Here is a 22,229-nt window from a genome sequence, read left to right on the forward strand (position 1 = left end):
GAAATAATCCAGTGTGACTCAAATAACTTCAAGTACAACCATAAAAGGACATCTCAACGCTTGTATTCCGTGCCTTAGATGATGAAGGAATGCATTTCTTATGCCTTCCGGGCCATCTTAGTTACCTTGCAAGCTACTAAATACTTGAAGATCTATCTGTTCTATGCTCCCCAGGGTCCAGGTCTGGTTTGGGAGTTAAATTCAATCTACCATTTGCCACTATCCCTGTTGATCTATATCCTGTAGTAACCTTCACCATCCACTATACTACTAATTATGCTGTCATCCACAAACCTACAACTACATTCCCATCAAAACCATTTACTTGTCAAGCACCAATCCCTGTGACACACCAATGGTCACAAGCCTACAATCTGAAAAATAACTGTCCACTCCCACCACTACCAAGATAATCGAGTGGTTGGTACTGAGTGAGAGGTGGTTGTGGAACCACTCAACAAGATTGTCAATCTCACTCCTATCGTCACCACCTTTGATTCAGCCAATGACAGCATTGTCCTCAACAACTTGAGTATGACATTGGAATTGTGCTTAGCCTCACAAGCATAAGCTTAAAACAAGTAGTTGCATTACCGTGCTTTCTTCATTTTGGCACTTGCATATTGGACCCAGGACAAATCCTCTGAAATGATAACACTAAGGAATTTAAAATTGCTGACCCTCTCCATCTTTGATCCCCCAATGAGGACTGGAGCATGGACCTCCAGTTTCCTCCTCCTGAAGTCAATAATCATCTCCTTAGTCTTGCTGACATTGAGTGAGAGGTTGTTGTTGTGACAACACTAAGCCAGATTTTTAATCTCCTTCCTACATGCTTTGATTCGGCCAATGACAATGGTGTCATCAGCAAACTGAAATATGGCATTGGAGCTGTACTTAACCTCAGAGTCATAAGTGTAAGCAAGTGGTGCAGGAGGCTAAGCACAAAGCCTTGTGGTGCACTGCTGATAATGGAGATTGAGGAGATGTTAGTGACAATCCAAACTGATTGGGGTCTGCTAGTGAGGAAGTTGAGGATTCAATTGCCCAAGGAGGTATTGAGGCCAAAGTCTAGAAGGTTATTGATTAGTCTGAGGGTATGATAGTATTCAACGCTAAGCTGTAGTCAAGAAAGAGCATCTTCACTCTCCGGATGTTCCAGTGTTGAGTGAAGAACCAATGAAATGGCATCTAATGAAGACCTGCAAAAGTTCATATGTTTCATCAGCAATCTCTCAATACACTTCATCACCGTGGACGTAAGTGCAACTGGACGATCGTCATTGAAGCAGGTTAGCTCATTCTTCTTTGGCACCAGTATAACTGAAGCCTGCTTAAAGCAGGTGGGCATCTCAAACTGCTGAAGCAAGAGATTAAAAATAAGTGAACACTCCAGCTAGTTGATCAGCACAGGACTTTAGTTCTCAGCCAGATACGCAGTCTGGGCTGGATGCTTTCCAAGGGTTCAGCCTCCTGAAGGATGCTTCCAAGTCACACACACAGACTGAAATTACAGGGTCACTGGGGGCTATAGGAGTTCTTGAAGATTGCTTCATGTTTTGACAGTCAATGCCAGCACATAAGGCATTGAGTGTTGTTATCGTTTGGCAAACCTTGTGGAAGCTGAAAACCAGCTCCATGAAGCCTCCTCACACCTCTACTTCAAGAACATTGGGCATTTCCTCCCAGTCACAGATGTCATTCTCTCTGGAAATCACCCCTTCACAACCTCCAGTCCTACAGGTACAGCAAACTTAGAGACACTGCTTCGAACCCCTCTCCAAGATCCACAAGCCAGACTGTCTTGCTGGACCATTTCTCAGCCTGATCTTATCTATGAAATTGTTGCTACTTCATGTTCAAACCATGCATTAAGATCTTTGGCAGAGTTCCAACCTGAAATGTCAGCAATTTCTTTCCTCCTAGACGATTGTGTACTGCCGAGTTCCTCCAGCAGATTGATTGTTGCTCCAGATTCCAGCATCTGCAGCCCTCGTATCTTCAGAATTCTAACAGGACAGGATGGATGGTGAAAGGCTGTTTCTACTCCCCTTTCATAAACACAAGAAAATCTGCAGATGCCAGAAACCCAAGGCAACACACACAGAATACAGCAGGAACCCAGCTGGGCCTACTCCTGTTTTCTGTGTTTCAATGTAATACCAGATACAGGAGTGGAATTAGGCCATTCAGCCCATCAAGTCTGCGCCACCATTTCATCATGGCTGATCCATTTCCCTCTCAGCCCCAGTCTCCTGCCTTCTTCCCATAAACATTCATGCCCCGACCAGTCAAGAAACTATCAACCTCTACCTTAAATAAACCTAATGACTTGGCCTCTGCAGCTGCCTGTGGCAACAAATTCCATATATTCACCACTCTTGGGCTAAAAAATTTCTTCATCTCCGTTCCAAATGGATGCCCCTCTATTCTGAGGCTGTCCTCTGGTGTCGGACTCTCCCATCACAGGAAACATCCTCTCCAAATCCACTCTATCAAGGCCATTCACTATTCGATAGGTTTCATTGGGATTCTTCCTCATTCTGAATTCCAGTGAGCACAGGTCCAGAGCCATCAAATGCTCCTCATATAATAAGCCTTGCAATCCATGAATCATTTTCGTGAACTTCCTTTGAACCCTCTCCAATGTCAGCACATCCTTTCTTAGATAAATGGCCCAAAACTTCTCACAATACTCCAAGTAGCACCTCACCAGTGCCTTATAAATCCTCAACATTACATCCTTGCTTTTAGATTCTAATTGTCTCGAAATGACATCTCATTTGCCTTCCTCATCACAGACTCAACCGTCACATTAACACTCAAGGACTCCTGCACAAGGGCTCCCAACTTTTAAATTTCTCTCCATTGACAAATAGTCTACCCTTTTATTTACTGTACCAAAGTGCATGACCATACCCTTCCCAACATTGTATTCCATCTGCCACTTCGTCGCTCATTTTCCTAATCTGTCCAAGTCCTTCAGTAGCCTCTCTGCTTCCTCAAAACTACCTGTCCTTTCACCTATCTTTGTATCATCTGCAAACTTGGCCACAAAGCCATCAATTCCAACATCCGAATCATTGGCCTATCATGAAAAAAGAAGCGGTCTATAACAGACCCGTGTGGCACACCACTGGTCACTGGCAGCCAACCAGAAAAACACCCCCCTTTTATTCCCACTCTTTGCCTCCTACCAACTAGCCAAAGCTCCATCCATGCAAGCAGCTTCTCTGTAATACCATGGGCTCTTAACTTAAGCAGCCTCATGTGTGGCTCTTCTGAAAACCCAAGTACTCAACATCAACATTCTCCTTTGCCTACCCTGCTTATTATTTCCTCAAAAGAATTACAACAGATTTGTCAGGCAACATTTTCCCTAGAGAAAACAATTTGGCTTATTTTATAATGTGCCTCCAAGTACCCCAAAACTGCATCCTTAAAGATTGATTCCAACATTCCAACACTAAGGTCAAGTTAACTGGCCTTTACTTTCTTTTCTTCTGCCTCTCTCTCTTCTTGAAGGGTGGAGAGGCACTTGCAATTTTCAAGTTCTCCAGAACCATGCTAGAATCCATTGATTCTTTGAAGATCATTACTAGTTCCTCCACAATCTCTCCAGCTACCTCTTTCAGAAGCTTGGAGTGCAGACCATCTGGTCCAAGTGTCTTACTTACCTTCAAACCTTTCAGTTTCCTGAAAATTATTTCCCTAGTAATGGCAACCACACACTTCTGCCCCCTGGCACCCTCAGATTTCCAGCGTACTGCCAGTGTCTTCCAAGGTGAAGGTGATGCAAAATACTTACTCAGTTTACCTGCCAGTTCCTTTTCCACCATTAATTGTCCTCCATCATCATTTTCCAGCATCCAATATCTACTGTCACCTCTCTTTTACAATTCATAAATCTTAAAAACTTTTGGTATCCTCTAATATTATTGGCTAGTTTACCATCATATTCCATCTTTTCCTTCCTTGTGGCCTTTTACTTGTTTTCTGCTGGTTTTAAAAGCTTCCCAATCCTCCAACTTCCCACTAATTCTTACCCTCTCTTTGGCTTTTATATTGGTTTTGACTTCTCTTGTCAGCCACGGCTGCGTCATTCTGCCTTTAGAATGCTTCTTCTTTGGGTTGTATCTATCCTATGCCTTTCGAATTGCACCCAGAAACTCCAGCCATTGCTGCTGTGCCATCATCCCTGCCAGTGTTTCTTTCCAATCAATCTTAGCCAGCTCCTCTGTCATGCCTCCGTAATTCCCTTTACTTTACGTAATATCCCTTCCCTTTATGTAATATTGATACATCTGACTTTAGTTTCTCCCTATCAAATTGCAGGGTGAATTCTATCACATTCTGATGACTGACTCCTTAGGATTCCTTTACCTTAAGCTCTCTAATCAATTCCAGTTCACTGCACAACACCCAATCCAGAATAGCTGATCCCCTAATGCAGGGGTCCCAACCTTTTTTGCACCGCGGACTGGTTTATTATTGACAATATTCTTGCGTAACGGCCGACCCGGCCGGGGGGGGGGGGGGGTAGGGTTGCCAATGGACAAGAGTAGCAGTCAAATACGTTGTGTTTACCCCGAGAAAGAGTATTATGACCACGAAGCCTTGAGCAGGCACCTGTGTGTGCATGCGTGTATGTGCCAATTTTTTTCTACAAATCGTTTTTGGCAATTCTGTTCGGGGGGGGGCGTTAATCATGACTGGAATATAGGTGATAAGTGGCTAATACACTCAATTTTGTTTCTAAAAGGGTTTATCTAACGAATTTAATATTAAACACACAGCGCATATTTTCCTCGCATGAATATAGTGATAAGTCAATTAACAGGGGAGGACAGGGAGCTTGAAGTAAGTGTTGAACGAACTTCCAGTAGAAGTGGCAGAGGCAGGTTCGATATAATCATTTAAAGAAAAATTGGATAGGTAATGGACAGGAAAGGAATGGAGGGTTATGGGCTGAGTGCAGGTCGGTGGGACTAGGTGAGAGTAGCGTTCGGCACGGACTAGAAGGGCAGAGATGGCCTGTTTCCGTGCTGTAATTGTTGTATGGTTCTACAAGTCACTTATAATTCAATAGCATCATAACATTTTAAGTAATGTTTGGATATTAGACACACAGCACATATTTTCCCCATATGAACATATAAAATCATTGCAAAACACCAAGATTGCTGAATCAGTGGGAGCCCTGGGCTTGTTTCCCTGCAACAAGACGGTGCCATCGAGGGGTGATGGGAGACAGCGATACTCGAAGGGGGTTCCTTATGTCCAGTCTATTCTGAAATATAGTTTTCCTTGCAGTCATTGCAGAAAAGCCCGCTTCGCAGAGATATGTTGGAAATGGAAGCAACGTTTTCAGTGATTTTGTGGCTATCTCAGATATTTAGCCTTTGTCCAGAATGCCAGCAGAGATGTTATATAACCATATAACAATTACAGCATGGAAACAGGACATCTCGGCCCTTCTAATTCGTGCCGAATTCTTACTCTCACCTAGTCCCACCAACCTGCATTCAGCCCATAACCCTCCATTCCTTTCCTGTCCATATAGCTGTCCAGTTTAACTTTAAACAACAACATCGAACCTGCCTCAACCACTTCTGCTGGAAGCTCGTTCCACACAGCCACCACTCTCTGAGTAAAGAAGTTCCCCCTCATGTTACCCCTAAACTTTTGCCCTTTAACTCTCAACTCATGTCCTCTTGTTTGAATCTCCCCCACTCTTAATGGAAAAAGCCTATCCACGTCAACTCTATCTACCCCTCTCATCATTTTAAATACCTCTATCGTCCCCCCCCCAACCTTCTACGTTCCAATGAATAAAGACCCAGCTTGTTCAACCTTTCTCTGTAACTTAGGTGCTGAAACCCAGGTAACATTCTAGTAAACCTTCTCTGCACTCTCTCTATTTTGCTGACATCTTTCCTATAATTTGGTGACCAAAACTGTACACAATACTCCAAATTTGGCCTCACCAATGCCTTGTACAATTTCAACATTACTATAAGACCATAAGACAAAGGAGCAGAAGTCGGCTATTCGACCCATCGAGTCTGCTCTGTCATTTTATCATGAGCTCATCCATTATCCCATTTAGTCCCACTGCCCCGCCTTCTCACCATAACCTTTGATGCCCTGGCTACTCAGATACCTATCAATCTCTGCCTTAAATACCCCCAATGACTTGGCCTCCACTGCCGTCCATGGCAACAAATTCCATAGATTCACCACCCTCTGGCTAAAAAACTTTCTTCGCATTTCTGTTCTGAATGGGCGCCCTTCAATCCTGAAGTCATGCCCTCTCATACTAGACTCCCCCATCATGGGAAACAACTTTGCCACATCCACTCTGTCCATGCCTTTCAACATTCGAAATGTTTCTATGAGGTCTCCCCTCATTCCTCTAAACTCCAAGGAATACAGTTCAAGAGCAGACAAACGTTCCTCATATGTTAACCCTCTCATTCCCAGAATCATTCTAGTGAATCTTCTCTGTACCCTCTCCAACGTCAGCACATCCTTTCTTAAATAAGGAGACCAAAACTGCCCACAGTATTCCAAGTGAGGTCTCACCAGCGCCTTATAGAGCCTGAACATCACATCCCTGGTCCAATACTCTATTCCTCTAGAAATGAATGTCAACATTGCATTCGCCTTCTTCACCACCGACTCAACCTGGAGGTTAACCTTAAGGGTATCCTGTACGAGGACTCCCAAGTCCCGTTGCATCTCAGAACTTTGAATTCTCTCCTCATTTAAATAATAGTCTGCCCGTTTATTTCTTCTGCCAAAGTGCATAACCATACACTTTCCAACATTGTATTTCATTTGCCACCTCTTTGCCCATTCTTCTAATCTATCCAAGTCTCTCTGCAGACTCTCTGTTTCCTCAGCACTACCGGCTCCTCCACCTATCTTCGTATCGTCAGCAAACTTAGCCACAAAGCTATCTATTCCATAATCCAAATTGTTGATGTACAACGTAAAAAGAAGTGGCCCCAACACGGACCCCTGTGGAACACCACTGGTAACCGGCAGCCAACCACAATAGGATCCCTTTATTCCCACTCTCTGTTTCCTGCCAATCAGCCAACGCTCTATCCACATATGTAACTTTCCCGTAATTCCATGGGCTCTTATCTTGTTAAGTAGCCTCATGTGTGGAACCTTGTCAAAGGCCTTCTGAAAATCCAAATATACAACATCCACTGCATCTCCCTTGTCTAGCCTACTGGTAATTTCCTCAAAAAATTGTAATAGGTTTGTTAGGAAGGATTTTCCTTTAAGGAATCCATGCTGAGTTCTGCCTATCTTGTCATATGCCTCCAGGTACTCTGTAACCTCATCCTTGACAATCGACTCCAACAACTTCCCAACCACTGATGTCAAGCTAACAGGTCTATAATTTCCTTTTTGCCTCCTTGCCCCCTTCTTAAATAGCGGAGTGACATTTGCAATCTTCCAGTCTTCCGGAACCATGCCAGAATCTATCAACTTTTGAAAGATCATCGCTAATGCCTCTGCAATCTCCACAGCTGCTTCCTTCAGAACACGAGGGTGCATTCCGTCTGGTCCAGGAGATTTACCTACCTTTAGGCTATTCAGCTTCCAGAGTACTTTCTCTGTCATAATTGTGACTGCGCACACTTCTCTTCCCTGCTACCCTTGAGTGTCCGGTATACTGCTGATGTCTTCCTCAGTGAAGACTGATGCAAAATACTTGTTCAGTTACTCCGCCATCTCCTTATCTCCCATTACAATTTCTCCAGCATCATTTTCTATCGGTCCTATATCTACTCTCACCTGTCTTTTACTCTTTATATACTTGAAAAAGCTTTTAGTATCCCCTTTGACAGGGGTCCCCAACCTTTTTTGCACTGCGGACCAGTTTAATATTGACAATATTCTTGCGGACCTGCCAACCCAGGGCGGGGGTAGGGGGTAGGGTTGCCAACGGACAAGAGTAGCAGTCAAATACGTTGTGTTTACCCCGAGAAAGACAATGACCATGAAGCCTTGCGCGGGCACCAGTGCGCATGAGTGTACGTGCCGATATTTCGTACTACAAATCGTTTTTGGCGATTCTGTTCCGGGGGGGTGGGGTGGGGCGGTGTTAATCATGACCGGAATATAGATGATAATTAGCTAATACACTCAATTTCATTTCTAAAAGGGTTTATCTAACAAATTTAATATTAAACACACAGCGCATATTTTCCTCGCATCAATTATCAGGGGAGCTTGAAGTAAGTGTTGAACGAACTTCCACTAGAAGTGGTATAGGCAGGTTCGATATTATCATTTAAAGAAAAATTAGATAGGTATATGGACAGGAAAGGAGTGCAGGGTTATGGGCTGAGTGCAGGTCGGTGGGACTAGATGAGAGTAGCATTCAGCACGGACTAGAAGGGTAGAGATGGCCTGTTTCCGTGCTATAATTGTTATATCGTTATATAAGTCAGTCAATAGCATCATAACATTTTAAGTAAAATTTGGATATTAAACACACAGCACATATTTTCCCCATATGAACATATAAAATCATTGCAACGCACCAGTATCGCTGAATCAGTGGGAGCCCTGGGCTTGTTTCCCTGCAACAAGACGGCCCCATCGAGGGGTGATGGGAGACAGCGATACTCGAAGGGGGTTTCTTATGTCCAGTCCATTCCGCAGTTTAGTTTTCGTTGCATTCATTGCAGATATGTTGGAAATGGAAGCAATGTTTTCAGTGCTTTCGTGGCTGTCTCAGGATATTTAGCCTTGACTTTGATCCAGAATGCCGGCAGAGATGTTATGTCAAACGCACTTTTCAGCTCGCTGTCATCTGCAAGCTCCAGGTGTTGATCTCCTTCCCGCACTGACATGGATGATGCATGGATAATGACCTCACGTGCGTTCAAGCTCAACAGAGGGCGTGACAGGGAATGAGGAAAGGTGCAGCTGACTCTCATATTGTTTCCTCGCGGCCCGGTAGCACATGCTTTGCAGCCAGGTACCGGTCCGCGGTCCGGTGGTTGGGGACCACTGCCCTAGTGAGCTCAATCCTAAACTGCTCTAAAAAGCCATCTTGTAGGCATTCTACAAATTCTCCTTCCTGGGATCCAGCATCAATCTGATTTTCCTGATCTACTTGCACATTGAAATTCCCCCGAGACAACTGCAACATTGCCCTTTTGACAGACATTTTTTAATTTGTGTTGTAATTTGTAGCCCATATCTTTCCTACTGTTCAGAGATCTGTATACAACTTCCACCGAGGTCATTTTACCCTTGCAGTTTCTTAGCTCTACCTACAGTTCTATGTCACTTCTTTCTACTGATTTGATTTACTTCTTCCTGTTTAAACTCTATTCTCTTTCCCCCCCATTCTCTTCAGATGCATCCACATCATATAGACAACCCTCTTCTACTTAATCCAGTTTCTTAGATATCCAATCGCTCTACTTCTTCACCCCACAGCACGTCGTCCTGAGGTTCCATTTAGTTCTTCTTAAATGGAGGATCAATAATTTCAGTTCCCCTGCTTTCTTGCTCCCTTGGTGTAATACTTTCTGACATCGAATATGTATGAGGAATGTGAGGAGTGCTTGATAGCTCTGAGCTGTACTCTTTGGAGTTTAGAAGAATGGGGGCGGGGGGGGGAGCCTCATTAAAACCTACCAACTATTGAAAAGCCTAGACAGAGAGAATGCGTACAGGAGGTTCCCAGTAGTGACAGAGACCAGGACCAGAGGGCACAGTCTCAGAATAGAAAGACACCCCTTCAGAACAGAAATGAAGTGGAATTTCTTTAGCCAGACAGTGGTGAATCAGTGGAGTTCACCGTGAAGAACAAGTCCTTAGGTATATTTAAAGTGGATGTTCATTGGTTCTTGATACTGATTAGGCAGTAAGGGCATCAATGGTTATGGGGGGGGGGGAGACAGGAAAATGGTGTTGAGAGGGAAAATAAATCAGCCATGCTCAAAGGGCAGTGCCAACTCGATGGGCTAAATAGCCTAATTCTGCTCCCATGTCTTCTGGAACATCTTGGCCCTCTAACTTCAAAATTCTTTCTCTCTCCACAGATGCTATCTGCCCTGCTAAGTATTTCCAGAATATTCCACTTTACTTAAAATCTCAATACATTCTCATTTCCTGCCTTTTCATGTGTTTGCCTACATGCCTCTTAAACGTCGTTAACATAACTGCTTCCACACTTCCCTCAGCAGCATGTGCCAGGCACCTACCACACTCTATTCCTCAAATTTCCTTTGCACTTTCACCTCCCTCACTTTAAAGCATGGCCCTCTACTATCTGACAATTCTATCCTTTCAAAATAAAATGTAAACAAATTAACTTCTGAACTTCATTCTTCCAAAGAAAAATTATCTGTGCACAATTCATCTACACTATCAAATGCAGATTCTATATTGGTCACTCTTTCCTCTCTGCACACATGGGTGAACATCTATGTCCAAGTTTGATAATCATACTGAAGCATAGAAACCTACACTGTACACATCAGCACAAAGAGTTCTTCATCTCAGAAACAGATCTGAGGAACTAGGAGCACAACAAATGCAGTACAGACAAAACCTCCCACATGCCTTGAGCAAATCATAAAGCAGTACACTTGAATACGAAAAATATACAGCAACGTCAAAATACATCAATCTCGCCTAACATTTTGTTTTGCAATTTAAGTTGACCCAGAAGCAAAAATGAAAATGTGGGTTAATAACATGAGTATGTCATTCTCTGAAACTTTAAACCTAGTTATCAGTAAAAAATAACAAACTGTTTTGAAATTGAGCATAAAGTTGACAGCCCTGCGCTGGAAACATTGCAGAGAACCAATATGTACTTGGACTTTATACAACAAAGTTAACTGATACAGAAGAAAGTTCACAAGAGATGCAAGTTCTGTGTTTAGGATACACTTTCATTTCAAAAGCACCTCCAGGGTTCTTGCACAATATATTGTGCAACACAGCAGCCAGGAGAGCAGCAGTCCAACTGGGGCAGGAGCCTTCCACTTTGTTACAATATATTAGTGCACAACTTCTCATAGGGAGGTATGGACTTCTAATCCAAAACACCTCCAATAGGCACTCAGGAATCATACTTTAAAAAGAAAAAGTATGAAAGGCCATTGGGAATGCTGCATTTCTTCATGAAAAAAATTAAACATGACCTTGATTCTTTTTTTCTCTGTTTGGTAAACTCTATGACAGAACATGGAAAAGAGCTTCTGTTTTGGAAGTCACGTAAATGACATGGTCTACCCAAAGAATCTGATTGAATGGAACTTGGGTCTGGTGATGGGATAGGACATTGAAATTGGAAAGAAAAGATAGCGAATGTATTTAGTGGAATATGCAGAGACAGAGTTGGTGGCATCTTGCCAGTGCCCTAAGATTCTTGCTGTGGGGTAGTTCAGGTATCAGCAGCACATAGGAAGACAGGGATTGCTGCTATCCAATGAACTTCAGTGGCGTGCATGGATTGCAGTCTTGATCTCTAAATACTCTTTTCCCCACATTATTCAGGCAAAAGCTCTGCTGCCCTCCTGTAGGCAATGGCGAATTTCATCACTGTGTGCCACTACCTGTTAGTAGTGAACCAGTTTTATACTATGATAGACTTGTGTCCACTAATACTATACCACAATGACATTATCAGTGACTGATCTGTGCCTACTATGAGTCTGCTCTTGCCTAAAGCTATACATGGACAAGATCTGGGGGTGCACAAGAGTACATCCTCCCTCTGATCTGCACCCTTTCATGGTGTTGCTCCATACGTTTCTGTCAGATCATCACAGGCTGCTCTATTTAAGATGTGGGGGGGGGGGGGAGTTCTATGGCCTGTTGGAACTGTTGGCAGACTTTGTGGCCAGGGTGAGTGTCATTAAGACAAATGCTCACAGGACTAATCAACTCCCTCCATGGACAAATGTGGGCTACATATCACAGGAAGGAGGTGATTAAGCTAGAAAGAGTGTGCAAAAGATTCACAGGAAAGTTATAGCTCTGGAGAGTTTGAGTTTTAAACAGAGATTGGATAGGTTGAAACTGTTTCCCTGGAGAAAAGCAGGCTGAAGGACTGCCTTAAAGACGTTTATAAAATAATGAGAGACATGGAAAAGGTGGATAATCACAGTGTTTTTCCCAGCACTGGAGTGTCTGAAACTCAAAGGCAGTGGGGTTATAGCAAGTGGGGAAAGATTTAAAGGGGAAACGTGATGGGGGGGTAGCTTTTCCACATAGAGTCGTGGTGAATTTATGGAATGAGCTGTCACAGTAGATGGAGGATGCAGGTCCAATTACAGCGCTTAAAATGTATGTGGATGGGGGAGGTTTTTGGGGGAAATATCAGCCAAATGCAGGCAACTTGGTTAGCATGGATGAGTCAGGCTGAAGGGCCTTCCCCATGCGGTAAAACTCCACGAAGCTATAAAATAGTAGACCTGGAAGGTGCAAAATTGAAATGCAATAATTGGAAGTTCAGAATTTCATTAAGAGTCAGAAGTTTCTTAATCCAGTCAAATGACGTGAAACAGCTTTCATATAATAGTATAAACGAACACACAAAAGCTTTCAGCACAGGTACTCGTGACCCCTAACTTCAGATCCATTTATGTCCGTTCTTTTCAGCTACTCAGCTTTTTGCACAACTTACAGATCCATGAACTTCTATTCCTCTGTTGCAACACCTTGTTTCTTGGAATGACCACAATGCTCCTCTCAATATTGTTTTCTCCTTCCCTGCCTCCTACCTCCCCTAAGTCCCACACTTCAGCAGCAGAAGAAATTTTGGGAACCAGCAACACCATTTCTCCACCCCCCCCCCCCTCAATCAATGCCTCAAATTAACTTTCTTTTCTGTTCCTCTCCTCCTGCCCAGTTCTTCAGCTTTTGGCTCTAGGAACCATACACACAGACCAATGGATGGTACTCATCCAAAACCATTTCTCATTCTCAAATATTTACACACTGGTTAATCTTCAGTTGAACAGTATTATACTTACAACTTTCAGTTCCTCTTTAATGCACACAGGAATTCCATCCAGCGGGGAAAGAGGTGCACTGGCTCTGTACCGAGCAGTGGAGGCTTCTGCCATCTATACATAACAGAATTCCAATGATAAATTAAGAATAATAGCACTGTCAAATACATTGAATCATTGAAATTCTTTGGTGAAAGGGACAAATGTTTAATACAAAAATTGATTACATTTCAAACTGAAGGTCCCATTCCTGTAATTTTCAGTAGCAACACATTTCCACATCATGTGGCAGCACATAGCTAAAATGTGATGCTATGCAAATTTACTGTGCCAGGCATCCTTGAATGGCAAGGATATTGCTGCTCAGAAGAGGCTATGCACAAGGTCAACAAATTACACAAAATGAATCAGCGGCTGTCATGATGGGTGCGAGAAACAGCCAAGGTTATAAAATTGCAAGTCAAACAATTCTGTACGGAATCAACAACTCCCTAGTTACATCTACATGAAAACTCATAACCGCTTTCCCGTCGTTTGTCAGCAATCACCCCAAATCAGTGGATTCATGACTTATACGGTTATAGCACACTGTGTGTGTAACCACCTTTGTGCAACAGCATCCGTCAAGTTAAATTCTGCATAGCAACAACAGCATTCACTGTGGGAAAACTACACACCAGTTTTACAAGGTTCCTCAAATTACCCATTTGATTGCCTCCTAATATCTCAGCACCCATGCATTAACTGAAGCAGCACAAAGAGAACTTTATGGTAGACATTTTGGACAATCATTCTTTTCATGGCATCATTTGGCAAAACAACAGCAAGTTTTCACTATAGAAAACAATAATGAGAACAGCGTGTACCAAGTGAAGTTTACTGCCAATGTGCGTCCTTAAAGAAGGTATGTATTAAATTTAGAGAATGTGGAGGATCACTAGGAGTTACCTTTCTTTCGGGCCTTGAACAGAATGCCATCATTCCGTAATGACTTTTGGCTGGCTTAAAATTACATGTTGGAAGAAAGATTGGAATTAAACAAATCTTGGCAACTGCCAATAGACTAGAATAGTTGCCAATGTGCTACTTGGCTTATTCCTGAAGTAAACAGACCGGTTTTTAAAAACCTGCTAAGTTCGCTAGTTCTAAGTTCAAACATTCCAAGTGAATTTATTATCTAAGTATATATATGTCACCATATACAATCTGAAGATTCATTTTCTTGCAGGCATACACAATAAATCCTATGAGGGCCTCCGTCAGTCAGTTGACCACGGAAATTGCATTCTAGCTGTCTAGATACACAAGCCAGGGCAGTACAATATGGAGAGCAAGTTGCTGCCCATGCAGCAAGCTCCCCCTCCCCTCTCCACACATCTAGTGAGCCTCAAAGGAGCAACAGAGACTGACAAGTCTGGTACTAGCAGTCTTGAACTCAATGTAGGACTGCCTTAGGGACTCCAGCTCCGGATTTTTCCCTCTAGGTTTACTCCCAAAGCCTTCCCCAGGAGTGGGTATAGTCGCAAGGTGGCGGAGGCTTGAGATCAGAGTTTTCCATCTCCTAGATGAGCCGCCAACCACTGCTGACAAGACCCAACTGCCTGAAGCGACTGGTTTTAAGCCGCCAGTAACCCGCCTTTGCTCTTTCTCCTGTCAGTATAAATGGTTCTGCTGAGCTTAGTAGCTAAGCTACATGTCATGGCCAGGAGCTGGACTTGGCCATTTGAGGCACATGCCTTTGGGAGCATTTAATAAATCCCATAACTATAACAATAAATAATAACTAACAGAATCAGTGAAAGACTGCACCAGCCTGGACATTCAACCATTGTACAAAAAACAATGAACTGCATAAGTACCAAAAGAAAGAAAAAATATATATATAAATAAAACAAATAAACATCAAGAGCATGAGATGAAGAGTCATTGAAAGCAAGTCCATCGGTTTTGGGAACTTTTCAATGATGGCAAGTGAAGTTGAATGAAATTATCCCAACTGGTTGATGGTTGAGGGGTAGTAACTATTCCTGTACTTGCTGGTGGGAGTCCTGAGGCCTTCTTCCCGATGGCAGCAGTGAGAAGAGAGTAAGCCCTGGATGGAGAGAGTCCCTGATGATGGATGCTGCTTTCCTGCAACAGCGTTTCATGTCAGTGGTAAGGAGAGCTTTACCCATGATGGACTGGGCCATATCCACTACTTTTTGTGGCATTTTCCATTCTAGAACATTGGTGTTTCCATACCAGGCTGTGATGCAGCCAGTCAGTATACTCCCCACTTCACGTCTATAGAAATTTGTCAAAGTTTTAGATGTGATGCTGAATCTCCACAAACTCCTAAGGAAGTAGAGGCACTGCCATGCTTTCTTCATAATTGCTGACCCTCTCCACCTCTGGTTTTCTTCCCCTGAAGCCAATAATCAACTCCTCGGTCTTGCTGACATTGAGTGAGAGGTTCTTGTTGTAGCACCACTCAGCCAGATTTTTAATCTCCCTCCTATATGCTGATTCATCACCACCTCTGACTCGGTCTACGACAGCGATGTCAAACTTGAATATGACACTGGAGCTGTGCTTAGCCACACAGTCATAAGTGTAAAGTGAGTAAAGCAGGGCGTTAAGTACACAGCCCTGTGATGCACCTGTGCTGATGCAGACCCCAACAATATCTCCAAAAACAATCTTCAAGTGACTGGGGTCTGCAAGTGAAGGGATGGAGGATCCAATTGCACAAGGAGGTATTGAGGACAAGGTCATAGAAAAATACAGCACAGAAACAGGCCCTTTGGCCCATCTGGTGCACGCCGATCCATTTAAACTGCCTACTCCCATCAACTTGCTCCAGGACCATAGCCCTCCATATCCCTACCATCCGTGTACCTATCCAACCCCCTCTTACACGTTGAAATCAAGCTTGCATGCTCCGCTTGTGCTAGTGACTCATTCCACACTCACAACCCTGAGAGGACAGGTTTCCCCTCATGCTTCCCTTAAACTTTCCACCTTTCACCCTTAATCCACAACCTCCGGCTGTAGTTCCACCCGACCTATACCTTTCATAATTTTGTACATCTCTATCAAACCTCCTCTCAATCTTCTATGTTCCAAGGAATAAAGTACTAACCTATCCAACTTTTCATTATAACTCAGGTCATTCAGATCCAGCAGTCAGTCAGTCAGTGGGTGCCGTCCCAAATCCGGAGTTGACGGCTATGCACCTCCATCTTCTTCGATCTTGCGCTCTTTTCCTGGCCTCAGCATATCTCAACCCAGTCCATTGCCTCACATTATCGTACCAAGTGGTTCGCTGCCTTCCTCTTTCCCTCTTTCCTTCTATCATCTCTTCCAGTAACAAATTCTGCAGTCCACCACCTCTTAACAAGTGCCTGGCATATTCCAGCCTCCTTTTCTGGACATTCTTCAGCAATTCCTTTTCTCTCCTCACTCTCTTCAACACTTCCATATTACTGACCTTCATCACCCATCTAATTTTCTGCATTCTCCTTAAACACCACATTTCAAATGCCTCCAGTCGTCGTTGCGCTTCCTTGCACAAGGTCCACGATTCGACTCCATACAACAGACTGCTCCAGACATAGCATTTCCAAATTCTACAGCGCAGCCCAAAGTCCAACCTCTTGCCACTCAGGCTCCAGAACTAGTGGTGGGAATTCACCGGAAGTCGAGATCCAAAAAGGGGTTCGCCAGGGCTGCAATATCTCCCCTTTATTATTTAACACTTACTCAGAGGTTATCTTCTGGTGTTGAACAATGAAGCTGGTGTCCAAATTGGTGGAGTGACGGCGAACAACTTGAGGTATGCAGATGATTCAGTGTTGTTAGCCGAGACTGAGGATGAGTTACTCAAAATAATAGATAAGATAAATGCTGAAGGTGAACGATTTGGAATAAAAATAAGTGCTGCAAAGACGAAGATGATGGTAGTATCATGGAAGAAAGAAGTCCCCAAAATCAGTATCAAAATTAACGGCGTAGGCATTGAGCAAGTCAAGAAGTTTGTGTACTTGGGACAGATGGTCACAGAGGATGGGAAATGTAATACAGAAATGAGACAAAGAATTGAGATTGCAAGATCAACGTTCTGGAGCCAGATCCAGCAACATCCTTTCAAATCTTTACTGCACTCTTTCAACCTTATTTACATCTTCCCTGCAAGTAGGAGACCAAAACTGCACACAGTACTCCAAATTAAGTCTCACCAACATCTTATACAATTTCAACATAATATCCCATCTCCTATATTCAACACATTGATTTATAAATGTCAATGTGCCAAAAGCTTTACGACCCTATCTACTTGTTATGCCACTTTCAATGAATTATGGACTTGCATTCCCAGATCCCTTTGTTCTACCACACTCCTCAGTGCCCTATGGTTCACTGTGCAAGACCTACCCTGGTTGATCAAAGCAAAGTGCAACACCTTGCACTTATCTCCATGAAATTCCAACTGCCATGTTTCAGCCCGTTTCTCCAGCTGATCCACATCCCTTTGCAAGCCACCCCAGTCTTGGTGTCATCTGCAATTTTGCTGATCCAGTTAACCACGTTATCATCCAGTTTGTTGATATAGATGACAAACAGCAAAGTACCCAGCACCAATCCCTACAGTACTCCGCTAATCACAGGACTTTAGTAGAGAGGCAACCGTCTCCTACCACTCTCTGGCTTCTCCCACAAAGCCAATGTCTAATCCAATTTACTACCTCATCCTGAATGCTGAGTGACTGAATCTCCTTGACCAACCTCCCACGTTACCTTGTCAAATTCAATGTAGACAACACCCACTGCCTTGCCTTCATCAACTTTCCTCGAAAAACTCAGTTAGACATGATGTACCATGCACAAAGCTATGCTGACCCCCCCTTAATCTGTCCATGTCTATCCAAATACTTATATCTGGCCTGTCAGAATACCTTCCAATAACTTTTCCACTACTGATGTCAGGCTCACCAGCCTATAATTTCCTAATTTATCTTTTAGAGCCTTCCTTGCACAGTGGAACAACACTGGCTATCCTCCAAACCTCTGGTATCTCACCTGTCACTAAGAATGATTTGAGCATCTTTGCTAGAGCCCCAGCAATTTCTCTACTTGCCTCCCATAGGGTCTGAGGGAACACCTTGTCAGGCCCTGGAGATTTATTCACCCTAATTTGCCTCAAGACAGTAAACACCTCCTCTCTTATAATCTGTACAGAGTCCATGAAGTTGATGTCGCTTTGCCTCACTTCTATGACTCTGTGTCTGTGTCTGTGTCCGTCTCCTGAGTAAATACAGATGCAAAAAAATTCATTTAAGATCTCCCCCATCTCCTCACATGGATTACCACTCGATCTTCCAGCAGACCAATTTTGTCCCTTGTTATCCTTTTGCACTTAACATATCTGTAGAATCCCTTAGGATTCTCATTCACCTTGTCTGCCAGGGCAACTTTATGCCTTCTTATAGTCCTCCTGATTTCTTTCTTAAGAATCAAACCCACAGATAGGGAGGTGCTGTAGTAGTCTGGCGAACTGACCTTGACCTTGCCGAGGCCCAGTGCCAACTCTCAGACACCTCCTTTCACTTACCCCTCGAACAGGACCCCATTAAGGAACACCAGACCATTGTCTCCCACACCATCACCAACCTTATTTACTCTGGGGAATCTCCCATCCACCACCACCAACCTTATAGCTCCTGCACCTCCCATTTCTACCTCCTGCCCAAGATCCATAAACCCATTTGTCCAGGTAGACCCATTGTTTCAGCTTGTTTGTGCCCCACTAAACTCACATCGGCATACCTCGACTCTGTTTTATCCACCCTCCCCCCCCCCCAAGTTCAGTCCCCTCCTACCCACATCCGTGACACCTCACACGCTCTTGATCTTTTCATAGATTTCAGGTTTCCTGGCCCCCATCATCTTATTTTCACTATGGATACCCAGTCCCTATACAGCTCCATTCCCCACCAGGAAGGCCTCAAAGCTCTCCATTTCTTTCTTGGCACCAGACCTAGCCACTTCCCCTCCTCCACCAAATGGAACTCGTCTCACTCTCAATAATTTCTCCTTCGTCTCCTCCCACTTTCTTCAAACAAAAGGTGTAGCCGTGGGCACTCGCATGGGTCCCAGCTATGCCTGTCTGTCGGCTATGTGGAACAATCTATGTTCCAAGCCTACACTGGTGACCATCCCGCATTTTTCCTACGCTACATCATCGACTGCATTGGTGCTGCAACCTGTACCCATGCTGAACTCTATTTCATCCACTTTGCCTCCAACTTCCACCCTGCCCTCAAATTCACCTGGTCCATTTTCGACACCTTTCTTCCCTTCCTCGATCTCACTGTCTCCATCTCTGGAGACAGATTATCCACCAATGTCTATTACAAACCCACAGACTCTCACAGCTACCTAGACCACACCTCTTGCAAACCAAGACTCCCTACACCCATTATCTTTACCTTTTGTTCTGACAGGCACATACAAGCCAAGTATACTTTTACCAGAAACAGCCTGTCTCAATCTATACTTGCCTGATTCTTTCTGATGCCATCAAAATTGACTCTCTTTAATTTAGAATCTCAACCCGCAGACCAAACTTATCCGTTTACATATTTACTTTGAAAATAGTGGCAACGAGGAGAAGATGGCGGCACGACGCAGCGCACGCAGCTCTCCAGTGAAATGATACTGTTTCTGTTAAATAGGGGCCGTGGACAATTCTGATTTGATGCAGACAGACGTGAAAGCACAGAGGAACATCTGGAGAAATTTCTGAAACGCCGGTTCACTGCCGCTGTTACTGGGTGATCGAAAATCTTCCGGAGGGTAGACCCCAAAATGCCCGGCTTTGCCTGCTGCTGGCGACCGAGGCTGAGGTTGAATCGTTCGGACAGAGATGGTACTCGGTGTCGGACGGCTGATCGAAGGCTCGAAGTTTTCGGACGACTCAGAGTCGGACTGTGGTCGGGCATGGCAGTGAGAGTTTTCTTCCTTCTCCCATCTGCGTGAGATGTGGGACCTTCCAGAGACTTTGAACTTTTTGACTGTGCCATGGCCCGTTCTTCATCAAGTTATGGTATTGTTGCACTGTTGTAACTATATGTTATAATTATGTGGTTTTTGTTAGTTTTTCAGTCTTGGTCTGTCCTGTGTTTCTGTGATATCACACCGGAGGAATATTGTATCATTTCTTAATGCATGCATTACTAAATGACAATAAAAGAGGACTGCGTGTCCTCATAATCTAAAAAAAAATTATCATCACCTGCCCTGTCTCATTCCCCAATAGGAGATCAAGTATCGCACACTGTCTCATTGGGACCTCAATGACCCGATTAAGGGAACTTTCCAGAACGCATTTGACAAACTATCCCACCTAGTCCTTTTACAGTATGGGAATCTCTGTCAATGTGGAAAGTTAAAATCACCACTGAAGTAACATTATGCTTCTTGCAACGGTCTGTGATCTCTCTGCATGGTCTGTAATATAGCCCCATTAACATGGCCATACCTTTCTTCTTTCTCAGTTCAACCATAACATCTCACTGGATGAGTTCTCTAGTCTGTCCTGACTGAGCACTGCCATGACATTTGCCCTGACAAGTAGAGCTCCTCCTCCTTTAACCTCTCCCAATCTGTTGCGACTGAAACAACGAAACCCCAGAATACAGAGTTACCAGTACTGGCCCCTCCTGCAACGACATCTCATTAATAGCTACAACATCATAATTCCAGGTGTTGATCCGTGCCCCGAGCTCATCTGCCTTTCCTACTTCTTGCATTGAAACAATGGCAGCTCAGGGCACAAGTTGCACCATGCTCAACTTGTCAGTTCCTGACTTTGTCTGAGGCCTTAACAACATGTCTCCACAACCTCTCCACCAACTGTTCTGGCAGTCTTGTTCCCATCTCTCTGCAACTCTGTTTTATACCCCACTGTGCAACGCTTCCAAACCTTACCGCTAGGATATTAGTCCCTTCCAGCTCAGGTGCAAACCATCTCTTCTGTACAAGTCTCACGTTCCCTGGAAGAGAGCACAATGATCCAAAAATCTGTAGCCCTCACTCCTACACCTACTCTTCAGACATGTGTTTAACTGGATAATCTTCCTATTTCTGGCCTCACGAGCACATGGCACAGGTAGCAATCCTGAGATTACAACCCTGAAGGTCCAGCCCTTTACCTTAACACCCACCTCCCTGAACTGACTTTACAGAACCTTGTCACTCTTCCTACCTACATGGACCACGACATCTGGCTATTCACTCTCCCACTTCAGAATGCTGAGGACTCGATCCGAGATGTCCCAGACCCTGGGACCTTGAGGCAGCATACCATCCAGGAATCCTGTTCTTGTCCACAGAACCTCCTTTCTGTTCTCCTAACTAACAAAAACCCTGTCTCTACAGCCCTCCTCTTTTCACCCCCTTCCTTTCTGAGTCACAGAGTCCGATTCAGAGTCAGAGACCTGGCTGCTTTGACCTTCCTCTCCTGGGTCCTCCCCAGAACAGTATCCAAAGGGTTCAACCTGTTGTTGAAGGGGATAGCCAAAGGGGTAATCCGCACTGCCTGTTTAATCCTTTTTCCCTTCCTGACTGCCACACAGTTTCCTATGTCCTGCACCTTGGGTGTAACTACGTCTCTGCATGTCCTATCTATCACCCCTTCAGCCTCCCGAATGATCCAGAAATCATCCAGTTCCTACTCCAACTTCTTAATGCGATGTTAGACACCGTAGCTGGATGCACTTCTCTCAAGTGTAGTTGCAGGAACACTGGAGGTCTCCCTGCCATCCCACAAGAGGAGCATTCTGCACCTCTACTGTTCTAACTGAGCAGATATAAAGAAGGAAAAACAATAAACTGTAAGGGAAAAAAAGAAAGACTCAGCCTACAGCTTTTTTGTCTTCTCTCACTCAAGCCCCTCCTCGCTGAAGCCTCGAAGAGCTAAAGCCTCAGAATCTCCACTCTAACTCTGTCCACTCCAACAAAGGCCGCTCCACTTGCCCCGCCTTACTTTAATTTGTAATTGTCAATCAATCCCAAATGCTGAATGGCCGCTGCTCAAAGCCTCACATCGTTCCCTTTTTTATTCACTCAAGTCTTCTCAGGCTTCTGATCTCCGATTGGGCACTGCTCAAAGCTCTAGAAGCCTATTGATTAGTCATAGCAACTGTAATTCAAGTTCGCAAAGGAAACATTTTAGAAGTAATT

The 22,229-nt window shown here is 44.0% G+C and overlaps 1 protein-coding gene across 2 annotated transcripts in view; it reads right to left on the minus strand.

The window, feature by feature from the left end:
- Window positions 1-22,229, minus strand: part of LOC134347969 (uncharacterized) — a 121,859-nt gene that overhangs the window by 73,797 nt on the left and 25,833 nt on the right. For both annotated transcript variants that reach the window (XM_063050657.1, XM_063050656.1), the window contains exon 7: window positions 13,029-13,121. In XM_063050657.1, the coding sequence (XP_062906727.1) occupies window positions 13,029-13,121 (93 nt within the window). The remainder of the gene's footprint in view (window positions 1-13,028; window positions 13,122-22,229) is intronic.

Source organism: Mobula hypostoma, chromosome 6 (genome assembly GCF_963921235.1).
Source record: "Mobula hypostoma chromosome 6, sMobHyp1.1, whole genome shotgun sequence".
In the NCBI taxonomy this organism is placed as follows: Eukaryota; Metazoa; Chordata; class Chondrichthyes; order Myliobatiformes; family Myliobatidae; genus Mobula; species Mobula hypostoma.